Source organism: Oryzias melastigma, linkage group LG24, assembly GCF_002922805.2.
Source record: "Oryzias melastigma strain HK-1 linkage group LG24, ASM292280v2, whole genome shotgun sequence".
Classification (NCBI taxonomy): domain Eukaryota; kingdom Metazoa; phylum Chordata; class Actinopteri; order Beloniformes; family Adrianichthyidae; genus Oryzias; species Oryzias melastigma.
This window is the reverse complement of record NC_050535.1, coordinates 14,069,896-14,085,201: the sequence shown is the minus strand read 5'-3', so window position 1 is coordinate 14,085,201 and position 15,306 is coordinate 14,069,896. Positions and strand designations below refer to the sequence as shown.

The 15,306-nt window shown below is 38.5% G+C and overlaps 1 protein-coding gene across 2 annotated transcripts; it reads right to left on the bottom strand.

The window, feature by feature from the left end:
• Positions 1-5,900: 5,900 nt before the first annotated feature.
• myb (v-myb avian myeloblastosis viral oncogene homolog) lies at positions 5,901-14,239 on the bottom strand. Of its 2 annotated transcripts, none has more exons than XM_024290385.2 (15): positions 12,654-14,239; positions 10,889-11,006; positions 10,669-10,740; positions 10,500-10,592; positions 9,796-10,016; positions 9,313-9,541; positions 9,156-9,224; positions 8,941-9,045; positions 8,359-8,598; positions 7,937-8,052; positions 7,747-7,861; positions 7,577-7,672; positions 7,399-7,497; positions 7,260-7,322; positions 5,901-7,177 (listed from the first exon to the last, which is right to left on the bottom strand). In XM_024290385.2, the coding sequence occupies exons 1-15, from the start codon at positions 12,674-12,676 to the stop codon at positions 7,067-7,069; spliced, it is 1,770 nt and encodes a 589-aa protein (XP_024146153.1). In that variant the 5' UTR covers positions 12,677-14,239; the 3' UTR covers positions 5,901-7,066. The 2 variants fall into 2 exon arrangements, with proteins under 2 accessions (XP_024146153.1, XP_024146152.1); XM_024290384.2 differs by having other exon boundaries at positions 5,901-7,180; positions 12,654-12,769.
• Between the last annotated feature and the right edge of the window lie 1,067 nt (positions 14,240-15,306).

Genomic DNA, 15,306 nt, shown 5'->3' with positions numbered 1-15,306 from the left:
GGGGAGGGGGGGGGGGTGTTGCTGGGAAAACAGAAACCAAATGACAAACTTGACCGCACATTCAATGCCAGAGAACTGTGAAGATGTCTGCTGGAGCGGGTGTGTTTGCTTCTCCATGTGTCTGGTTGTGGTTCCCCATAAAGACTCCATTGCAGCACAGTCTGTCTCTAGGAAATGGATAATAAAGGGCTAAATCAGACTGATTGAAAAAAAAAATTGTCCAAAGTCTGGCATCAAATATCCCTCTAGAACCTTCTAAAAACCACGTGTATAACTTGTTGATTGTAATTGGTGAAATTCCATTATTTGTCGTTGTAAACATGTGGCTACACTGTCGCTAGACCCGTCTGTGACACTTTCTAGCTCAGTTCTAAAGTGTGAACTGTAAATAATAAAAAGAGAAGTTGACAGCAAGAAGACAAGTGGAAAGTGTATGAAATACAAACTAATTGTGTCAGACTTTAGATTAAGAAAAAAAGCATTTTTTGTTCATATTATTCAAATTTAGAAGTTTATAGTGAGCATTTATTAGTGAATACGATGCAACATTTAATGTAAACCCACATTTAAGTTTGACTTTTTCATCATTTTACTTCTGGTCTTCAAATATAAAATTTACAGTAACTTTTATTTTAAATAAAGTATTTTTATGTATTTCTGTTCTATATTAATAATTTACTATATCATCGCATTGCGATAAAGTTTTCATCTAAAATTTCATTAGCATTTAATGATATTAAAGGGTTCATAGAATCACAGAAATCTGGCACTCCTGCTCTAAGAATTCACCAGGTATCAGACATTAAAGAAAAATCAGCAAAAATACTATTTATTTGTAAAAATAAAAAAAAACACAAGAAAACAGATGCAAAAACACCTGTTAATGTCACAAAATTACCACTTCTGTGCTAAATTTCCATTTCCCCACAACTGTAAACAAACATTTCTGCCAAATGAGTTATTTCTTTTAGATCTCAAATCTTTATCAAGCCAACTAACGGCGGCTGTCTGTTGTCTTTGACACAGTTGGCATTACTTCTGCAGTCTTGACCCACTTTCTGTAATGTACACAGTAACTGTTCGGGGCTATCTGCAGCCGGCACATTGGTCTATGCATTTGTTGCTCCTGAAAACAACAAACAAACGGCCAAACGAGTGGCAGCCAAATCTGGGAAGACAGTAACTGTTACAGTGGAGTCTAATCTCCTCAGCACCAGTCCCCATCGCTGTGTGTGTGAGTGAGTATGACCTCTCTTACCCCTCTAGAGACATATCTCTCCAGCCTCTATCTGCTGAATATGTTTTTTTTTTTTTTTGAGGTTGTAAGAATGTTCTGTTCACGCATGTGCTTTTTGTGATTGGGAGTGTCAGTGGGTGTGCACTATTGATGCTACAAGTTGTCCTTGTGTTAGTGGCCTAAGCATTTTTGCTTTTTTTTTTAAACCTTCATTAACCTGAAATCTATCGGTAGGAATAAGCTGTTTTACTGAGAAAAGATTTTTCAAATCTTAATCATCACCATAAAAGTGAGTTTTTAACATGTCTAGTAAAGGCAAAATTGTTCCACATACTTAGAATTTCATGATAATAAACTATCTTGTTATACCTTAAGGTACAGTGACATTTTATGTATAGCTATCTTTTTGACAGCCTTCGTTTGTCATCCAGTAGCTTTATGTTGTGGAAATGTTTAGAATGAACATTCAGCATTCATTTTTAAAATTTGTCTATTAATTTATACTGGTAAACTAATTTTTAACACTTTTACATTAGTTCTGAGTTTAAATCGATGTTTCCTTTGTAGTTCTGGTTGTTTTCCCTCTCAGTCACACCAGGTTTAGATTAACAATCATCCACAGCTGTCCTGATTCCTGTTAATTACCCTCAGAACTGTTTTTCAGTTTTTCACGGTCAGATCATTTGTTTTGTCACCTTTTTGCTTCTCCATGATTTATTTTTGTGTTTATGTTTATTTATCAGTTGCATCATTTACTGCATATTGGGTCCTATCCCACCACTTCCTTACAATTCTTTCATATTTATTCTAATTAGTTACAGCTTGATCTTTGCACAAAGAAACGTAAAGCAGTATTTTGCCTCTAAAAGTGATGCAAAAGTGAACTTTTTTCATGTTTTAGTTACTTTGTCTAACCCTTTTTTTGTTTAGTTCTGTTTTAAGAAAGACTCTTTTAGATCAGGATCTCTTTATTCAAGCTGGTCAAGAGGTCAGCGCACGTAATAAAACAAAACTGTAAAAACTAAAAAAAGATTGACAAATTAACCTTGAAAATTATTTGGAAAGTTTTGTCGGACAAATTTTTACGCACATCCCCAAAATATTTAATTCTTAAAATTTTGTTTTTATTTTTACGAGTAACATACTAGTATGAATTACCACAAAATACCCAGTTCATAAAAAGTTATCTGTGAGCTCAACACTAGCAGTTAATAAAAGTAGTATACTTTGGCATTAAAATTTTGAATAAACTGTAAATAACATTTACTTTTGTAACACTACTCCATATTGAGTAAAGCCTGAAGCACTTTAAAGTATGCACACACATATTCATACACTCATGCCACACTTGAAGCCAATCTGTAACCTCGAGAAGCCGTGTCTTGCCGAATCACACTGAACTTGTGACCTTCAATTAGAGGTCAACCACTCTTCTTCAAAACGTAGGTAACTACTGTAGTTTGATAACCACTAAAACAATAGTTTAGTTTCTTGATGGAGGCGACAGCAGCATGATTTTAAATGAAATACTCACATTCTTCTGGAAAAAGGCCATCATAAGAAAAGGAAATATGCAAAATAATTGTAGTTTGTTTTAGCACATTAAAATAGCTTAATAAAGTGGATAACACAAAGTTTATTTGAAGAAAAGTGTGCTTTAGATCATATTTTGATCTATTTTAAAAATGTTTCCAGATGTCTTTTGATTATGATTATGCTGATTTTAACCAAAATAATATATTTTTTAAAAACTGTTGTTTTCCAGAACATAGTTTTTGCAAAGTGTTAAGACTTCATTAGAAATTAATTTCTAAGTATTGGGAGTAAACCCGCCCCTACTTCCCATCATCCCTTTGTTTACACTCTCTCCTGCTAGCTAACAGCTTCCTATAACCCCAAGCTAACATTAGCGGTGCAACAAAAATGGCGACCAATATCGGATCCAGCTGCACAGTTTTGAACCAGATTTCAGCTCGACTTACACAGATCTATTTGATTAAGTGGATGCATCAGAATGGTGACTGGCTGTTGTAGGTTCTACGTCATACCTACCCACTTTGTCCAACCGCATTTTCTCGTCTACCCCTGATATGCTACAATCTGAAAAAAGAAAGCCTCAAAAATGCAATTACAAGCTCAACTTTCTTTATGTCCTCCATCATCAGAGAAATGCCATAAAATCAGGATGAAAACACTATTTTCATTTGAAGCGACACAGGTTTCCCCAAAAGACTCTAATTGTGTCAGAAGGACAAAAGCTTTAGCAACAACACAAAACCTTTTTAGAAGTCGACCCAAAACATTTGAGCTAAACTAAACAGCTTACACGAGTATTAGTCTGTTTGAGAAGCTTCAGTCAGGATTTGGCACTAAAACAAAACTGGTTTAAGTTACTGACCCACTTTGCTGACAGTGGTTTAGTAATGTTTACTGCAGTGGTCCATGGGGCTCAACAAACCCACACCATCCTGTTACACAGACTGAGACTTTAATTAGAATCAAGGGTGCTCCAATAAATTCATTTGGATCATATTTTTTTCATTCTTCTTACTTGCTCATGTTAATAATGGTGTCCCCCAAGGTTCTGGACTAGGTCCTAACATATTTTCTTCATACATGGTTTTATAGGCAATTTTTTCAAAAGGTGTGATGATGAATATTACTTTTTTGTATTTGTGGCATCCCAACTTTATGCTTTGAAGTGTTTGTGGTGTAACATTGAGGTCATGTTTGATCAGAACTCATCATTTATCTCAAACACATTACATGTTACGTGAAATATTTTACAACCTGTGGTTTTTTTTCAGCTAATTTATGATCCGCTGCTGGAGTTCTGAGTGGTACTTCTAGGAAATATCAAATTTATCCTAACTTTTATGCTTACCAATTTAGAGAAAAAAATACTTTGAACCTCCTAATTGAAAATTACATTTCCATAAAGCAGGACTTAACGGCCACTCAACTATAAAGGGATCTATGCAGAATTAGAAAACAGAGAAATTGGACAAAGCTCATCATCATGTGTGCACCACTGAAGAAGAAGAAGTTATCAGGCTCTCCTGCTCCAGGCCAGCTCACCTACCTGACTGATGGGGAGCAAGCGCTTGTTCCCGCCTTAGTATCACAACTGCAGCTCGGGAATGAGGAAATCAGGATGGAGGTTGACTGACCTGCATGAGAATTTGTAGCACGAGTGTGCACTCACACACACACACACACACGAGCGCTCAGGAGCCCGCCATTTCTGCAACATCCGCCCATAAATCTATTGTGACACACAAACTGAATTCAAGTGCCAATCTGCTTGCAACAGACGTGTTTGATTTAACAGAGAAAGGAGGATGAAGGGGGGAAAAAACTGTAATAAAAGTGAACTTCTGCTTTAACTCATGGGAAAACAGATAAATGAACTGATAAATAATTATTTGGTGAGGATCTTATAAAAATCAGTTAATAAAAATGTTTATTATAAAATGTGTTTCTGAAAACAAATCTTCAAGCTTTTTAATTTTGTCACAAAGTGTATCAAATAAACCTCAACTCTTCAGCATACATTTTCATACAAAGACAGCTGCTTTGTCAGTCAAGTGGAAGCAGGTGTTTAAGAATCTTGTGGGCTTTGGGGCCTTTTTTCCCCCTTTCTTCTTTTTCGTCTTTTGGCGTTTTATAATGTGGTTAAATCCCAAATATGAGAATATTGCTTTGGCAAAACAAACGTATCAGCAGAAAAATACATATTTGTGCTTTAAATTAACTTAAACCTGTTTGAATTGAAAATAAACTCATCGTATTTGTGGTTTATGTTGATACAAACAGTATTATAGTAGCTTCGAAACTATCTCAAAAGGCTAGTGACCACAATTTGTTGCTCTCTGCACTCACTAGACGTGTCCATCTTAAGTGACATTTCTGCTAAGGCGACACACGTCTATATTTAAGGCTAGTTTGCTGCATCTGGGTGAAGTGACAGTGGGCCCCATTGCTGCTTGCAACCACAGGAAAGTAAATCCCATCGAGAGGTTGAAGCTCAAACAAGCCACGTTCGCTCTGGTCATGTGTGCACCCATCTTTGTTTTAAGGAAATGAACATTCTAAACATGTGCTTTGTTATTAGTAGAAGGCGCAGAGGAGTTTTTGCCCCCCGTTATCCTCCAAAAAGAGAACGGTTGGCGGGATTTGCCTATTTCCTTTAGCAGCCGATAAACTGTCTAGTAAAAAAGCAGGTGAAAGAAAATATTTTATGATAGGCTATGCAAAGCCATGTGTGTGTACAGGAGAGTCTGAGTATTTGAATACTACAGTCCTGGCTTCCATTTGAATAAATGAGATAGGCGCCACAGAAGATTAACTCATTCACTTAAAGAAAATGACTTACTATAAACTGTGATGCAGCTTCATGGTGTCATTTAACTGTCATTTACAGCCTAAAATATGGAAATATTGTACTATCTTAAAAGAACACTCAATAAATCTTTATTTCTTTGAAGTAATAAACTGTTCTTCTGTGTGTAAAATAACCAAAATCATAAAAAATGACACAAAACAATAGGTTGTATTAAAAACAGCACACTTTATTTGCCAAGCAGAGTAGAAAAGTATAAAAAAGCACAAAAACTTGGCATGTATAAATGATTTTTGTAAAAAAAAAACTTTGCTGCAAAGCTAGTATCAAAATTGCATTGGTATATATATATATATATATATATATATATATATATATATGTATATATATAAAAGAAATGCCTGCTAAGTGTTTGACATGACTGCCTTTTTTGTAAGAATATAAAAATGCTGCTGGTTTACAAAAAAACAATACAAAACTGTTGATAGAAAAGTTTTACAAAAGTGATAAAAAAGAAAAAACATTTCCAGTTTTTTTCTGTAGTATTCCATTGAAATAAAATAAAAATAAAAAATCAGTGTTTACTGCTCTTCTTTTTTTGTAGAAAATTCAAGTGCGGCTTGGTCTCACTCTTAATGGATGAAGCTCATGATGTCAAACATTTTACATGTGGAAATATTTGTAGGTATTTTCCAACAGTAACCATGTAAATTTAGGAATTTGTTCATTAAATGCTAACCAAAACATGATACTGTCAAGGCCAGAAAGTGGTAACGACATTTGAAATGAATGCTCTATTATTGGTGAAATGAAGGTGGCAATGTGGTAATCAGGTAATACTACTTTTGGCTGGCCCCTTTTCAAATTTGACTAGTATTTTTTGTTTAACAAGTTCATCCATTCCTGCTAAGTGTTTACATCAGGCGGCTCAAACCAAACAATGAAATCATCAGTAGACCCCATACAACCATGTAAAAAAAAAGATAGAAAAAAAAGATTAAAGTAAAAATACAGAGGTCAGTTTTGAAATAATAACAATGCATGTATGCTAATGCTAACAGGGCTTAAATACTTAAAATTACAACACTGCTCTATTGGCCAATTGTAAAACAACAACAACGTCATCACCAAAAAAAACTAATAAATTAATCAACTTGTTCTTTATATTAATATCAAAATTTGTAACTCATAATACAGCCCAATGCAAACATAGTTACCGTTTCCCATTTATAATACAACATTGATAATAATAATAATACACGATGGAGACCAAAAGAGAAAGTATGCATTATAGTATTTAGGAAAACCCAAATCAAATTCTATGTAAAAAGATTTTGCATTAAAAAAAAAAAAAAAAAAGTTTAGTCTTTGGTTGGTTGAAATCCAACGAGTGTGAGTGTAAAAAACACAGGTGGCATGAAGCCTCTCCCAACTGTTGTACCACAAAAACACAGAGACCTGTGATGCTGCGTCTGCCCAGCGTTTGTCTACATCACAAGCGCCCTGGCAGGGTAAGTGTTGATGTACTTGTGGCTCTGCTCCGAGGCCATAATGTGCTCCTCTGTTTTCGTACAGCTCCCCTGATCCCAAGAACTGAGCTGCTGTTGGGCGAAAAAAAAAAAAGGTTATAAGACAACTTCTATCAGAATTTATATGAGCAGCAATCAAGCGTGCACACACCTGTAGTGGGCTGTTCATGCCTCTGCGAGGGAGGTCATTCAGTAATGAGCTGGTGAGAAGGTCCTGAAGGAAATAGCAGTTGCAGGGTTAAAAATTGAAGATAGAGATGGAAAGCTGAAAAACTGATAGTTGGACTTACAGGTACTTCCTGTGCAGGACCGTTGGGGGAGAAGAGCTGCGCGTTGAGGTCTTGTCCTTCCCACTGCATGCAGGGGCTCCTCTCACATGGAGACTCCACCTTTAATCCAGAAACATCACTCATGATTATCTTCCTAAAAGCAAAATACCAATAATTATAGATGTTAAATGAGAAGTACCTCTTGTTTGATCTTCTTAAGAGGGGGCTGCTCAATGGCACACTCCATCGGCTCCTGCTTGATGGAATCAACCATCTGCTGCTCCAGCGTGGCGTTCTGAAAACACCATTAAATCAACCTCAAATATCTAGCAACAATGAATCCAAGAATAAATGTTTTAGGAGTCTCACCATCAGTTTGGGGGGTCTGTATTTGGTCTCCTGAAGTGTCAACGTGGGTCTGAATGGAGTGGGTGTGCGAGGAGTTGACTCCATGATGGATCGATGAATGTTTGGAGTCCGGAACCTGAGGACGGAGATGACAGCTGTTTAGAAAACTGATGCTGACAACAAGAAAGTGACTGGATGTTAAGACGCTCACATTTCAGAGTCTTTCTGAGGCCTCAGGGAGTGGTCAATGAGAGGCTTGGAGTCCACGGGGGAGCTCATCTGTAAACTGTCATCGGAGTGTTCTGGGCTCATTGACTGGTTGAGAAACTGTGAATAAAAAAACACATTTAGATTTTATTCATACAAAGATGCTGATTTTTTTGGTGTGAAATTGTGGAAATGGAAGACGAGAGGTTTCAAGGAGACAGTTTGTTCTCAATTTTTGTCTGTTTTAACTTATCCTGTGAGTTAATGCTAGTCGGTAAACCCCTCAACGCTTAACAAACTCCCTGAAAGCCTTTCTAAAGGAAGACTTTGAGGAAGTTCCCAACAAAATAAAGATCAAAGGAAAACTCTTTGACTGATCATAGGACAGGGGGAAAAAAATGTAAATAAAGCTTTGCATAAACTTACTGAATCAATGACAGAATCCATGAAGTCTGGGATAGTATTTGTGAAAGCGGGGCTGCTGTGATGGCTGCTGCTGCTGCCACGGCTGCAGTGGGCCCGCGTCGTGGAGGCGCTCTCCTCCGGTAGGCAGCTTTGGTCGAGCAGTGGTACTGGTGCTTGGTGATGAGGTAAGGACAGAGCTACACCTTCAGAGCTGCTCATCAACGGGCTCTGGCTGGCCCAGTTTGAATAGGGTGGAGTGATCTGGAGAAAAAACAAATAAAAAGAATCCAAAGCGTTAAAAAAAATGATAAAGAATATTTGACAAATGAGGAATACAAAAGAAAGGGAACTCTTTTATGAAGAGAGTGTTGAGTAGAGGAGGGTTGCACAAGGGGTCTCAAACACACACACACACACAGAAATGGCGATAAGGCCCTGTTTCATCACTTTTGAGAAACAGACCCCCAGATGCTTCCTCCTCGTGCCCACAGATCCCACCGCTGTCCTTAAAACAGGTCACAACCATTTTCGCACAAACTATTCTCGATCTCTAGCTCCAAGAATCGCAAACAAACAACAAACAAACAAAAAAAAAACACGTACTGGTAGTGATGGTTGGCCTTTCAGCTCGTTTTCTGTCGACATGAGCAGAAGTTCGATCTCTTTCACCCTCTGTTCTTTCTCAGGATCTTCCTCGCCATAGTGTCGCTAAAAGGAGAAGAGTGGAAGAGGAACAGATTTGTACTTTCCTGTCTTACAATAACTCTTATTGTTAGCCTGTAGCGATTGCTTAAACTTTTTTTTTTCCATTTTCTTACTTGTATAGCAGCGGTTCCATGTTGGGGAATGTTGAGGATGTTAAAACGCAGAGCCATGGAGAAGGGCATCTGTGGAGCCGATGAGAATCAAGTTAGCAGACGAGTCCTGATTGTTTGTGTTTATCTGGTTTGTTGATGTCAGTTTGATGCCACTCACTCTGTGCGTGTCAGATATGTAGGTATAGTTAACAGGTGACAAAGGAAGCAGCTGTGCGTGATCGGGGGAGTGGTGGGGGAAAGTCATGACAGGATTGGTGGATTTGACGAAGCTGTGGCTGATGGGAAGAGAGGAGCTGCCGCTCTTTGACGCGTTCTGAAGGTAGCCTTCTTGCTCGACCTTTCGCCTCATGGTGGAGTTCCAGTGGTTCTTTATGGCGTTGTCAGTTCTGTGGGTTAACAGAAATGCTTTTTAACTTTTTTTTACTTGTGATATCCTAACACCCCAGTCCTAGAAGCGGGAGACTCAAATGCTCCTTATCTACACAGGCAGGAGCAGATAAAGTCTCAGTCCCACACAAAAACACATGCAGGCAGCTGATAAGGCTATCAGAACAAAGCAATTACTTAATCTTAAATGTCTCCTGCTTTTCCACTCGTTTTGTAATTCATTCTGCATCTAGCGTCCTCTGATCGACGTTACCTGCCGGGGAGAAGCTTGGCGATTTCTGCCCAGCGGTTTCCCAGCTTCTCGTGCGCCTGGTAGATGATTCTGTCCTCCTCCTCGGTCCACGAGGTCTTCTTGACCTCTGGGTTCAGGTGGTTGTGCCAGCGCTCCCGGCACTGCTTCCCGATGCGCCCCTTCAGGTGCTTGGCTATCACCGACCACCTCTTTGCTCCGTACTTCTGCACCAACTCGATCACCTGGAGAGTTTTTAAAATTGATTGAGGATGAGGAAAAAGGGGAAGAGGATATAAAGATATACAGAAAAAACTAAGATTTCTCGAAATGTTAATTATTTTATTGCTTCTCCTCCAGGTTTACTCTTAAATAGTCAAACGACTAAGAACACCTGCCAGGGGGGCAAGAAGGGAGTTTCCACTGGAACGTTAGCCACTCTGCTAATCATTACAGTGGAACGACTGTGGAAATACAAGTCCTTTGGATGAGCTGAATAAATACTTAACAGGTTGTAAGACACCAAACAGGCTTTAAGTTGTGTAACAGCAGCAAAAAATGTGCAACCGGGATGAGAAATTGCTTCAGAGAGGTTGCTTTAATCACACAGGAACATAAAGTAATTGTTTTTTGCACCTCTTAACCTGTTATTGGTTTTCTGGAAGAATATATTTGTGTTTTGTTTTTTTTGCTGCCTATATGACTGATATAAAGTAGTATTTTCTTACCCTCTGATCCTCCTCTTTGGTCCAGGGCCCCTTGATGAGCTCAGGATTAAGAACTTTTTGCCACCTGTGCTGGCACTGCACATCTGTACGATTCTGGAAAAAAGCACTTTTTTTTTTAGATAAAATAAGGCAGAAACATAAATAAATTAGTTGTTGATAAAATACTTACAGATAACAGACTTGCAATGACTTTCCAGTCCTCTGATCCATGAAGTTCCACAAGTTTCTTTAACTTCTCATCCTGTAAGAAATCAGACATGAACTTCATTCCCAGGAGTCGGACAAAAGTCAGTGCATGAGGTTGGGCAGGGCAATAAAAGTATGCATTCTTGGGGAGTGATTTCAGCATAGACGAGGTTTGGGTTGTTTGAACAGGTGAGGGTGTCTACCTCCTCTCTCGTCCATCGCGTTTTGCCGAGGTGGCGTTTGCCCGTCTTGGCCATCACTCCATCGTAGTCGTGATCATACATCTCTGTTTCCTCATCATCCTCCTCGCTGCTGTAAACACTGCAAGACAGAAAGACAGGAGTGAAAAATTGTCAGAAGGATTCAGGCAGAAAATAATCGCTGATAAGGAGCAAATAGTCTGACAATAATCTGATTTTTGATGCAACATTGTCCCTGATTATCTCTTTGCAAAGAGCATATAGAGATCAGCCCACTCTTTGACCCATCAGGTGTCAAAACATAAAACCAGTCAATCTTGATAGTTTGGGTGCAGGCTTAAAGCCAAGACACCCACAGCAGAGTGGAAAAAAAGGAAAGAAAGAAAGAGCTGCAGCTTGAAGGGAGGGAAGGAAGGAGGGAGGGAGAGGTGGATGGATGAACAGGTTCCAGTGTTTTTGGTTTCCACAGATACTGGGATTGGCGCATGCATCATAATTTTGTGACTCCAGCATGTTCAGACCTGCAGAGGTATTGTACCGCACAACCATGCATGCATGCACGCACCTACACACAGGGGAGCTGGTAAGCCAATCAGAATACAGAGCCCTAACAACCTGGAAGACAGGTAGGGTGCTTCGGAGAGCAACAGGTGAACAGGAACAGTGGAGTTATTTATTGAAAACTATCTTCCTCATTTTTTCAAATGTTACTAGACCAAACATACACAGCATATGAAGAAGTAGAAAAACCACGAGGAACGCTTAAAGTCTAAAATGTTTAATTTTGGAGTGGTTTGTGTCAAATTATATATATATTTATTTATTTCCTGGTACAACTTCTATACAAAAAAAAAAAAAAAAAAACTAGAAAAAAAATAAAATGGAAAAAAAAGCTTTGGAGTTTCCAGCTAGAAAATAATAAACAATATAACCATCATATAAGATAACAAATTTAAATTTTAACCATAAAAAGGTGTTTTTTTCCTTTTTTGTTTTACAAAAAGCAAAGGGATTTAACCAAAACCCCATTTAATACGTGAATATTGTTTTTAGGATGATGCACATCTTTCAATTACATGTTTTTTTCCTCCAGAAAATCCCCATCAAAATAAAAGCTCACTGTAAACTATCAAAACTCGGGAAACAGCTTCACACCACACGCTTTAAAATGACTATACTGATACTATTTATGCACATTTATTGGTGAAAAAAAATCGCAAATAATAAATAAAACTTTTTTGCCAATAGAGGACGCTGTGAAAGCGCACTTTTCATAAGAGCTGAGCGCTATTAAAGATGCTGTGAAACACACGAAAACTCTAAACTCTTTATAAAACTGTTATAAATGTTTACAAAGACAGTAAAATAGTAATAATCCGACCGATTAATAATCACAATTGACTAATGTTTAAGAATCATTTCAACATTCATCAAAAAGCAGACTTTTATTTTGTAGTATTTCATAAAAGCGGCTCAAAGCGTGGCATTAGCGCGCGCGCGTGTCCCCCCTCAATGACAGCGGCGCGAGGAGCGCACATGCCAAATGACCACCTGTCATTGGCGCGAGCGAGCTTCCCCCAGCACCGCTCTATCTGCCAGACGCATGATACAAAAAAAGAGCCGAAATGCAAGAAAACCCCCTCAAACACCGTCAGGGAGACAGCTAACCACCACGAACGCAGCAAAGCAACCAAAGCGGAGAATAAGTAGACATTAGTGAGACGCGCCTAAACACAATGAACGTTTTTAAAGAGGTTTTTTCTGTTACCTGTTCCTCGGCCGCCGGGTCATTGTACAGTCTCGTGAGCGGCTTGCAGCAGGTTGCGCAGAACATGTACTTTCGCTATCTGCGCTGGTTTTATTCTCCTGACGAGGCAGCAGGTTGACATTAATTTAAACTGCAGCAGCCCCTCCAACTCCTCCTCCTCCTCTATCCCGGCCACTTTGGCGCTCCTTACTCTGAGCTCGCAACGCGCATGCGCAGTATTCCCTTCAAGGTAGTCCGACTTTTTTACATATATATTTGATAACAGTTTCATAAATGTAGGGAAAGTGGATTTTGTTTTGTAAATTTGAATATATTTTAAAAGAATATTATATTTCGTAATGCATTTGGTCAAATTTGATAATTATAAAACGTCAACACTTCATAAAAAGACGTGTAAATTCCTGTCATCAAAGTACTAAAGAACTTTAGCGCATATTAAAGTATAACGTTGTTGCTTCGAGTGAATTGATAAACTAAAAAAAAAAAAAAAAAAAAAAAAAAAAAAACGTTTGATTGATTTCGCTCTGAGCTTTGAATTGGATGTTTCGGCAATCTAAAAGTGGAGTTTCATATTTACGAGGTGTCCCTGAAGTCCTCAACTGCTTTGACAGACGCGCCTTCTGCTTGAAGCCTTTTACATGGATAAATATGCAACTTTTAAGGGCAAGAAGTGGAGACTAACGTGAGCCATGTTGATAAATGACAATAAGGAGAAAAAAAAGAAAAAAAAGTGAAGTTGCTTCGCTTCCAGCGCCACCTGTTCGTGGAGTCCCCCACTGGTGTTGCAGATGTTTCCCTGTGATAAAAGCTCGCAACAAAACCTTGTCTTATCTTTCCGCAACAAAACGAGTTCTGTTCCAGCGAAAACAAACAAAGTTTAAGAAATCCAGTTGCAATAAAGCCATTTGTGGTAATTTATTGCGCTTATAACTCACACTCTCTTCAAAGCGACTGCAGTTTGGTTCCTAAAGTTTCACTTTGACTTGATCGACATCATGCAAACAGCCCCAAACTCCAGTAGGAGCAAGTTGGGCCTGTTTTTTCTCCCCCCATCCTCCTGTGAAGGAAATAAAAAGTAACGCTCTTGCATGTATCTTGAGTGACTTCATTTTTTTCTTTCTTTACAATCCTGCAAGTTCATTTGAATGAATTTGTTTTGGTAAAATGCTCCATTCTGTGCTGTAGAAAAAAGGAGGGGTGGACGGCTTTATTTGTACAAATGTGTCTTCTCATTGTATTAGTTCTTCCATACACGAGCGTATTGTCCTGGTCACTTTTAATTATCATCACCCCAGAGCTGCCTATTGTCCCAGAGTCTTTATAAAATGGGGGGAGCTGATAATGCACATGCGTCTGCACATGTTTATGTGGACACAAAATTGTTCCTGCTTGATGCTTTAATAAAACTGTGGCCCCTGTGGAGGATCAAGCTTTAGACAAAAGAAGATTCACATTAAATCTCATTATGGATGCAAAATCAGCTCTTTTATTTTAAATGTTCAGCTGTGATACAATTTGTTAGATGCCTGTGGATTCTATCACTCGCTGACTTCCATTTTAATACCCACCTGTGTACATAAGCTTTGTTCCAGTCATTTTTGCCTCGAGGAGGTGGAATTTCTAATCTATTCAAATCCACTTGCAGCAGCAGTCGTGCAAGATTGCAATTCCAGATGCTCCAGATTGAACTGAAAGTGGGTCACTCAAAGGTGATCGGGAGCCAAACGTGTCAAAAACATGACAATAATTGTCATATTGATACATTTTAAAATGTGCCTCTAAAGGTGAACATTATCTCCATCTATTTTGCCTCAAGGGGCCGTCGTTTTGTGAAGCATTGTTTTTCCCTCGAGGGTAATGTTGGTTTTTTTCAGCTTGTTATCTGAAACCAAATTGAGAGAAGGGAGTCATGGTATGCAAATTCCTCATAGTTGGTCAGACAGGAAGCCCAAGACCCATTGACTCTTTAGCTAAGGGTATTTGCATGGGCGCGATTGGAAGGGTTAATAGCAGGTATTGTGATGGCTGTCCCCTTTGCAAAGCCCTGTGTGTACAGGTTGGTTGATTTGAATGATTTGCAATGATGACTCCTCAGCCTGAGGTCTCCACATTTTAAATTTTCAAATCCAGATGTCCTGTTCAGTGACTTTTCTGCAGCTAAAATCAAACAAAAAAGTGATTTTGTGGTTAAGAAATCCATCAGATCTCTGCATTACAACTATTTCAGTACATAAAAATCTCCCAATGTTCATAGTAATGATGGTGTCACTGTGTTTTCTATTTTTTTAACCTCCATGCAGCTGTCAGTCTGCCAATGGAGAAAGTTTTGCATTTTCCTTATGGTGGGTTCCAGTGAAGGACATCCCACAATGCACGGCGCCCTTGGCAAATTATGTAAACCATTACCTCATATCTCCACTGCCAGGCCTGATGGTCTTCACTCCTGGCCCACATGTACAGAAGCTTTGTTTTCTATTGTCTTCTACAAGATTAGGGTGCTTTCAAAATTGCACTCAGCTGTTGCTGGTTTTGTAGTCTCCTGCTTGTCAGATGTGGTTCATTTGTTATATTTCCACCCTGTTTTTTTGGTATCTAAGTATTACTGCAGAATATTTGATGATTTGCATATTATGAATTGCTGTTTCCATCTGCA

Coding starts and splice junctions, on each gene's coding strand:
- myb (XM_024290384.2), bottom strand. CDS start 12,676: ATGACCCGGCGGCCGAGGAACAG. Junction 10,593..10,668: donor TCATTGCAAGTCTGTTATCT/GTAAGTATTTTA, acceptor GCTTTTTTCCAG/AATCGTACAGATGTGCAGTG. Junction 10,017..10,499: donor CCAAAGAGGAGGATCAGAGG/GTAAGAAAATAC, acceptor AAAACTCTCCAG/GTGATCGAGTTGGTGCAGAA.